Consider the following 9,159-nt stretch of genomic DNA (forward strand, 5'->3'; position numbering starts at 1 on the left):
CACAACTTGTACACATCTTTTTTTTTTTTTTTTTTTTTTTTTAAGTGCAGTTAAAATGGGGCCTCACTGCAATTTGAAGAGTTATATCATAGAGCTGGGAACTTTATACTAAATGATTAACACAGACCCAGATCTTTGGCAATAGACAAGAAGCACAGAGTGCAGCTCAGGAAGGGAAGGAGAAACCTACTGAAGCCAATGTGCTTGAGTGTTCAGCAGCTGTCTCCCATTTTGCACTCTCAGGTGTGTGTGCACCCAAATGATGGGATGGTGACATCTAATTACTTGGCTAAGATCATAAATCAGTCATCTAATTTGCACCTAGCTGCGAGCAAAGAGGTCAGATTGAAGCACCTTTTCAGAAGGATGGCCAATTCATAACATTTGTCCATGCAATGTGCACATCTGAATGTATAAGTGTCTTATAATTGCCTTTATTTTTCCTTTGAATGAATTTTGTAAAGACTATTAATCTGTTCTTCATTCTTTAAACTTGGAATTATTCAGGGCATATTGCTTGTCTTTACCTGAGAAATCTGTGTTGCAGGGTTACTCACTGGCACATTTTCAGTTTCTCCTGTGGGAATAAAGAACTGCAGTCAATTAAAATGACTTATTATGATTGCTATAAATAACTGGAGCAGAGTGCTGTGCCATCCTCCTCAGATGCAAATCTCTTTTCAGGACTTAGTCCTGTTCTGGGAGATGTGGAGACCACATAGTTTGCAAAATCAGCTGCAGTTATAACATGGGAATTACCAGAGGTCCATTTATTACAGTATCCAATCTCTGACAATAGCCAGGTCTGGATACTTCATATGAAGCTGCAGGAAACCCCCTAGTACACAGTTATGACTCCTGCCCACTAAGAGTTCCTTCCTAACCACCATCAGTTAGTAGTTGGTGTGTGCCCTGAAGCATTATGGCTTATATCCTTCCTAAAATTCTGTTTTTTTAAAAAAATCTTGTCTACGTGTTCCCATTATCCATATCAATTTTTCAGTACTTCTTTAGCATCCTTCTGAGCTCTTGGCCTTTATTATATTTTGTGGCAATGAGTTCCACAGATTAATTGTGTTGTAGTTTTTTTTAAAAAACCCTATTTGCTTTTATTAGCTTCAAATGTGCTGGTTTCAGTTTAATTGAATTCCCCTTTGCTCTTGTATTATGAGACAGGGCTTAAGATTTTCAAAAGCACTTATGTGATTTAGAAGCATAAATCCCATTTTCAAAAGTGACTTAGATGCTTAGGTGATTAACTCTAGGGCTGGTTGAAAATTTTTCATCTACACTGTTCTTTGATGGAAAATTAGATTTTGGTTTAAATGATTTTTTTTGCAAAAAGTGTCTCATTTCTGCAGAAAACTGATTTTTCCACTGAAGACCTTGCATGATGAAAGAAGGCATTTTGGGGTAGACTGGACACTTGAATGGTAAGAAGCAGGGACTATTGGCCCAGATTAGCAAGGGATGGAGAGAAATATTATAAGAATCGTGCCAGATGTTTAGCTCTGAAGACGGCACCCAAACCATCTGCCCAGTTAGTTAACATCCATAGCAAGTGACCCATGAATCTTGTGTGTATTGACTTTCTGTCCTTAGAACCTGAGAACAAAGGGAACACTAACGTATTAGTGGTAATAGATCATTTCACTTGATACGTCCAAGCATTCTCCAATGTGCTACCCACTGTAGCCAAGATATTATGGGACAAGTACTTTGTGCACTATGGTTGGCCTGCCAGAATCCACTCTGATCAGGGGCATGACTTTGAAAGTAGACTTATCAAAGAAATATTACAAATAATTTGGGATCAAACCTGGGACCTCTCGCTCTTAATGCATGAGCCTCTACTACCTGAGCTAAAAGACACCTCTGTCAGCCAAGCCTGTAGCAGGCTCATCAGTTTCCTGCTGGCCTAGCCACCACTAGAGAGGAACAGAGTGCCACATTGAGCCGGCACGGCTTATTTGTTGTATCTGTTATACCTTGTAAAATTGCCAGTTATAGAGAATCCACCACAGTTCTTGGTAAGTTGTTCCAGAGGTTAATTACCCTCACTGTTAAAAATGTATGCCATATTTCCAGTCTGAATAGGTCTACTTTCAACTTCCAGACATTAGATCTTATACCTTTGTCAGCTAGAGTGAAGAGCCCATTATTAAATATTTGCTCCCCATGGAGGTACTTTTAGACTGTCGTCGAGTCACCCCTTAACTTTCTCTTTGTTAAGCTAAATAGATGGAGCTCTGTTGTGATAATTGGACCTAGAAATGTACCCTAATTGTATTCAACTATAAAAAATGAGTGTAAGTTCATAACATGTCACAATAACTTACAACAACAAATGTTGATAGAAAAAGGTATGAAATGGACAAAAAGACGGAATTAACAAACAAAAAGGCCTGCTGCTATAACTCAAGGATTGTGATCATGCCTGGTAAGCAAGAAAAGTGTGGAACCAGAAATCAGTGTACCAAAACTGGTGTGTTGGAAACTAGCCCTAACTGATGGACAAAATAATGAAGGGACAGGCTATTGTGCCCACCATTCCCTTCATGGGTCCTTAAAGAAGGAGACTTTGGGAGGAAAACTGGCTACTAGACTGAACCTTACCATCATGGCCACTACACCCACCATCTCCTAGGACCCCAGTCCTGAGAGATAACTGGGCCAAAGAGAGGGACCCAGATGACACCACCACCTCTACTGGTACTGGCTGAATCCTGAGTAGAACCTGGGATGTGAGACTTTGTCTCTCTCTACCCCATGGGTATCCTTTTCCTTCTCCGCTTTTTCTTCTCTTTCCCATTCCTCTCCTTTTTCCTTCTATCTAACAAGACTCTGGTGTAGCCAGCCAAGACTGTGTATTTTGGAACATTGCTATAAGCCTGTGACCAAAAAGAGGCAGCTGAAAGCAATGCCCTGAACAGCCTGATACTAGTATGAGGTTTGCCAAGACTCGGCGTGGCTAATCAGACCATGTGCTGTGCTTGTGTTTATCCAGTAATGAGGTTGCAAGTAAGAGGCAACACCAGACACACAAGCTGCATTTCCTATCTTTGCTGTTCTTTTCTTTCCCCTTTGGCGTGTTTGTGTCTTGTTTTGTCTTGTACAAAACAGGATCAGACTTTAACAACAGCAGCAGCAGCAGTGACAGCTCCAACCCATCTCAACTAGCTTCTTCTCTTTCCCCCAAAAGCACAGTTATTACCATCTTTCATACCATCTTAAAGACTGTCAAATGGGTCTTTTCCTTCTAAAGCCTTTCTCTAGCCAAAGGGAAAGGGAACAAGGGATGTTGTTACAATGAAAGCCATATTTAATAATATACATTTCAAATGCTTTAACTGTATTTCTTTCTTTTCTGTATCTTTAATAAACTATCAAAAGGCTGTTTGGTGGTGTGTTTGCCATGGTACTAAGTAGGCTGAGGTCTCTGTATACCAAACCCTGGACCTTGTTTAACACTGTGTAATGTTGGATAGAGTGACTGGCTCATATTAACACTGTTGGCCCATATTTCACCTAAGTGAACCCAACAGCTCCTTGACTCTATCACTATAAGGCAGGTTTTCTAACCCTTTAATCAGTCTCATTGTCAGAGCCGTGCTAATACCTGGAGAGCTCAGAGAACAGGTGAAAAGACTGGGGCATATGCTGGTACATGCCGATGCTTTTCCTTTGTTCTGTTACTATTGGTTTCTCTCATGCTGGCCTATGACACTTAATTCATGCAGCATCTGCACTGAAGGCCCATCCTGAACCCGATTCTGGGGTTTAAGCGAGCTCTGTTTATGGGATCAGTGAACTGGTATCGTACTTCCAAGGACCTTGTTGCAGCTGCCACATATGTGAAGTAGGAAGCTAAAGACTGAGGGCTAGATTGTTCCTAGCCCTAATGCAATTGCACAGGGGAGGAGGAGTGGACATGTTGGAGTTTCCTGGATTGCAACTCCCAGCACTCAAAGAACTACAGCTGTGCCTCAGAGCAAGTGGCTGCAAATTGTTCCCCACAATGCAATTGGGGAGCTTTCTGAGGTGCAGTGCCTCTCAGCATCCTCCTTGGGTGGCCTTGCTAAGCCCCTTTGTGCCTTAAACGACATAATCTAGCCCTAATTAGTTTGCCCCTGAGGGGGAACTGGGTGACTGCCAAGGAAAACAGGGCACCTGTGCATTGCCCTATTATAGTCTCAGTGATGTCCTGATTCAGGGAAACATGAGCTAATTCTCCATGGAATAATGGAAGTAAGAGACAGAAGAATTACTAGGTCTTCATGTTCATCTCTTCCCCCCACATTCCGACATCGTCTGGTATGTTCTCCAGCCTAGTTTTAGTTGGGCCTCCAGCGCTAAAGGTTGGGTGGGTGTGTTGCCAAAGGGCTCTAACACTGACAGGACTGATCTGCATTGCTTGATGCTGAACCTGTCTGATGAAATAAGGGAAAGAGGCAGTATGCAAGGTGCAATGATATGCAGTATTGCCAACTTCACTCAGCCCGGTTCTTTGCTTTGCTTTCTGGCTCTGGCCCTGCAGGGTGCAATCAGGTCACATTTTCACTGCAACCATGAGAACTAGAAACACACTTTTGTTTTAAAATACAAGCTGAGTGTCTCTCAAACTCACATGATCCAGGAACTGGGTCTTTGAGGAAAAAAAATCCAATATGGTGAGACTAACACTTAAATCCTCTGCCTGAGGGGAGGTTGGGCGACCCCCGACTGACTCCCCCCACCTGAGGGGAGCGTGGGCAAAGTCATGACTGTCTTTTGAAGGTCAAGACCATAACAGGGTTCAAAAAAGAACTAGATAAAATTCATGAAGGATAGGTCCGTCAATGGCTATTAGCCAGGATGGGCAGGGATGGTGTCCCTAGCCGCTGTTTGCCAGAAGCTGGGAATGGGCAATAGGGGATGGATCACTTGATGATTCCCTGTTCTGTTCATTCCCTCTGGGGCACCTGGCATTGGCCACTGTCAGTAGACAGGATACTGGGCTAGATGGACCCTTGGTCTGACCCAGTAGGGCTACTCTTACGTTCTTATGTCTCCCCCTACCTGAGGGGAGTGCGGGCGATCCCCTTGCTGTCTCCCCTTTCCTGTTTTATTATAATGGATAATAGATTTATAGATTTGTACTAGAGTATTTTGGAAGTAAAATGAGGAACCTACAGGCCGCATCCTGTATGATGAGCTGAAGCAAGTTAGCATACTTATGCTTTTTACCTTTGGCATAGATAAGTGGCCAACCGATTGCCCTCTATAAACTTAACTTAACAGGTATACCACAAAGAACATGGCAATAACCACCACCAAACCAGTTCAGGCCAGAAATAACAGATGTGCGGATGAACTAATTATCATTAATACATATAAATATGCCATGTGACACAGGGCCAGAAAGGGTTACACAGTTAGCAGGCTAATTGACCCAGATTCAACCTTTAGAGACACATTAGTAGATCATTTTTGTGTGTTTACATATATATTTTTAGAAGTTGACAATGTAACCAAACAGTTCCTGTCTATCACTGTATTCTGTTAATTCAGAGATCAAAAGATTTAAATGAACTGTAAATGTAGGGATATCACTGTCTTAACTTCTCTTTTGAAGTTTGTGGTAAATCACCTGCAAATGGTAGGAAATAGGCAATTGCCTTATGTTAATCCATGTAGCTAATTACCGGTGATGCTTAGGAAATAGTACTTCAAAGCTAGGATGATTGCCCATTGTTCACCCAAGGACTGCATGCTGTCAAGAGGCTTCTCTGGGAACTGTGTAAAAGTCTCTTGGAACCTGATCCTTTCATCTCAAATTGGCTTATGCTTCACCAGGGGAAGCTTGACTTCCATTCTGGAGCACTCTGATATTAAACATTGGACTGAACCCATAGACTCATTCTGAAAGAACTCTTTGCAACTCTAAAGCTCACCATCTCTACTATGAAACTGACCTAAGAAATCTATTCATCTCTGTATGTATAACAATTGTTTATCCAATAAACTTTTTTTTTATTTTTTAATAAATTTTAGTTTAGTTAATAAGAATTGGCTGTAAGTGTATATTTGGGTAAGATCTGAAATTCATTAACCTGGAGGGTAATGTGTCTGATCCTTTGGGATTGGTAGAACTATTTTATATGATAAACAAGCTTTTCAGTAATCCTCCTCATATTTGGCTGTCTGGGTGGAAGCCCAAGGCTGGGTTGTTTTAAAGGAACTGTATTCTGGCTTGTGGGTAACCAGTAAGGTATTGTAGAAGCAGTTTTATTGCTGGCTGGGTGAATCAAAGTATTGGAATAACCACCAATTTAGGGATTGTCTGTCCCATTCTTTGCAGTTTGAGCAATCTCAGTGTGGCCCTCCTGGGACTTACATAGAGTAAGTGTACCCTAACATTATGTAAAAAGAAAAGGAGTACTTGTGGCACCTTAGAGACTAACCAAATAAATTGGTTAGTCTCTAAGGTGCCACAAGTACTCCTTTTCTTTTTGCGAATACAGACTAACACGGCTGTTACTCTGAAACCTAACATTATGTGGGTGAGGAAATGAAGTTTGGATATGGAAGGTGAGCATACAGTGCTCAGGCTCTATAAGAGAGGCAAATCACCATGTTTAGTTAGTTAATTTTAGTCAGGTTTTAAGTTAGTTTCTCTTGGGTCTTTCTATAGCTTTCTAGCTCTCTACCTTCTCTTAAATTCTTCATCTTCCACTTAAGAACTGAGGAACCTGGAGCATCGGACTCTTTGGCATGCCAGAGGAAAGGCTGACCCTTTGTCTCTTACCACCAGGTTATCTAGGAAGTGTGTGAGTATATTAATCTAAGAAGCTTTATAGTAAATGATATCAAATGTACCTCTAGAACAGTATTATTATTATTCCGTAATTCTGATTGATTACTTTTCCCTTTATGTCAATAAAAGTCTTTAAGACTGTATTTCTGTTCTCAAAGTGAGTGTCTTTGTCATACATCCCCAGGGTCCTTCCAAAACTCTGTGTAGCCTGACTCTGAGACAAGAACCGTATTATCATCTAATCAGATTAATTGGTGAGCCTATAACCATATTATATAAACAATAATAATAATCCCCTAAAATCAGGCAACAGCGCAGATTTATTTTAATGAATATATCTTAAAACAGACAATGGGAAAATTAAGATGGGAGCTCAAAGGCAAATGCAATTATTATTAAGTAATATAGGCACTGATGCTCCACTGATGGATCTAGCAGAGAGGAGCCAGGAGTGTGAATAAGAGGGAGAGGGCTCAGCTGCAACTGGAACCCCTCTGATGACATAATCCGGGTAGTGAACTCCTCTTTGAATCCAGTGGTTTTGTATTTAGGAATGCTGGATCCAGGAGTTGATGAGCTAATGGGGAAAGACTTGGTCACTTCTCTGATGTCTTAATATGAAGGGCTCAAGGGTGATTCTCTGGCACTGTGCCCCAAAGAAAAGGTGATTCAGAGATGCACCCCCCTGGCAAGATCAGGGAGGCAGAATTATTTCCAGAGGGAAAGTGTTCAGGTGTGTGTGAAGGCAGCACTGTTTCTCCTGAGCTCCTGCCCAGTTCCTCAGGGCAGTGCAGACATGAGAGAGGAAGGGCCATGGCTCCCCTCCTCCTCTGCCCCCTCTGGAATGTCTTCTCATGCTAGTTTGTTACACGTGGGAAAGCCCACCAAAGTCAGTGGGGGTCTTTCAATTGGCTTCAGTGGGTGTGGATCAGGATCACTTCTATTAAGTGCTGACTCTACACCAGATTCTGTAGCCTGCTGCTGAGCAGAGGCAGATGGGGAAGGGCTCCTGCCCCACAACCATTGCACTGTTCGGAGCAGAGCTCCTCTTTAAGGTCAGTGGGTATCCAGCTGAAATTTGCCCCACGCACCAGGTCCAGGGCAAAGCATGCTAACACAGAGCTGGGGGAAGTTAGATTCTTGAGCTACCTTCTCATTTTCTGCTGTGACACCAAATGAATCTCAGCAGTCTGGGGGGGATATCAATTAATTGAAGGCATCCTGGAGTAAATTTCCATTTCAGCTGGCTGTAATGCATGGGACTGAGGTGCACAGACCTAATTTAGTAAAACTAATTTAAAAAATTAACCCCATTGTTCCCATGCTTAATTTAATTTACTTGTGGATATACAGCCCATACTCTGGAGGAGAAAATACAAATGTACTCTGCTCTCATTTATGCCCTTCCTCTGAAATCCTTTTGCACCATCAAAATTTGACCCTTTCTGAGAAAGGTCAAAGACTGTAAGACCAAAGCCTGGCTGTTGTCCATTGCTCAAACTTACACACTAATACAACAGCTGAATTAATATATACTTAAACACTTTAGCTTTTTCTCATGCTTTTTCTATCTGTCATCCTAAAAGATCTGAAGCCTTCAGCTTCAGCAGTTACTTCACCAACACAGAAATGCAGCCACCTCTGAGGTGGCGAGTGGCAGTTCCTCCACAGCCTACAGCAATATCCCACAACAGTTTAGGATGGAAAGTGAAGAACACTGTAGCCAAACGAAGCTGCAAGAAGAATTCAGGCAGGCCAGTGAAAGCTGAAGTCCTGAATCTGCAACCACTTAAGCATGTGCTAACCTGTACGTACCAGAGAAGTCCTGTTGACTTCAAGGAACTACTCATAAAACTAAGTATATACTGAAGTGATTGCAGGATTGGGGCATAAATTGGAATTTGGTCACAGAACACTAAGATTAACATCAACCCTCTTGTGAAAATTGACTTGAGATCGTCAAGGGCTCAGGACCTTATGTCTCTTGGGAAAGACTTCACCTCCAACAGCGGGGTGTCCCTGTAGGCCATGATGCTATAGTACTGCTTTGGCACGGGTTTTCACTTTAAATATGATGTGTGTCAAATAAACTAAAAACAAATAATTTAACTGGGTTCTGTTCTAAATTCCAAAGTTATGGAATAAAGACCTATCCTTGCATGTATTTGTGCACAGAACTGAAATATACAGGAGTTTTGCATGTGAAAGAACTGTATGATCTAACCCCAACTTTTCCAAAACACACTGTTATCTGTTTCCATTCCACCCCATCCCAACAGGGTTTTAACAGCATATTGGTAGGTATGGAGGTTAAGTCCATTAATGGCTATTAGCCACAATGGGTAAGGAATGGTGTCCCTAGC

The 9,159-nt window shown here is 41.9% G+C and overlaps 1 protein-coding gene across 1 annotated transcript in view; it reads right to left on the reverse strand.

Moving 5' to 3' along the window:
* ARHGEF33 (Rho guanine nucleotide exchange factor 33) overlaps window positions 1-9,159 on the reverse strand; it is a 45,801-nt gene that overhangs the window by 35,653 nt on the left and 989 nt on the right. The window contains exon 2 of the mRNA XM_043544143.1: window positions 528-577. Within this exon, the coding sequence (XP_043400078.1) occupies window positions 528-577 (50 nt within the window). The remainder of the gene's footprint in view (window positions 1-527; window positions 578-9,159) is intronic.

The sequence above is a fragment of the Chelonia mydas genome, chromosome 3 (genome assembly GCF_015237465.2).
Source record: "Chelonia mydas isolate rCheMyd1 chromosome 3, rCheMyd1.pri.v2, whole genome shotgun sequence".
NCBI lineage: Eukaryota > Metazoa > Chordata > Testudines > Cheloniidae > Chelonia > Chelonia mydas.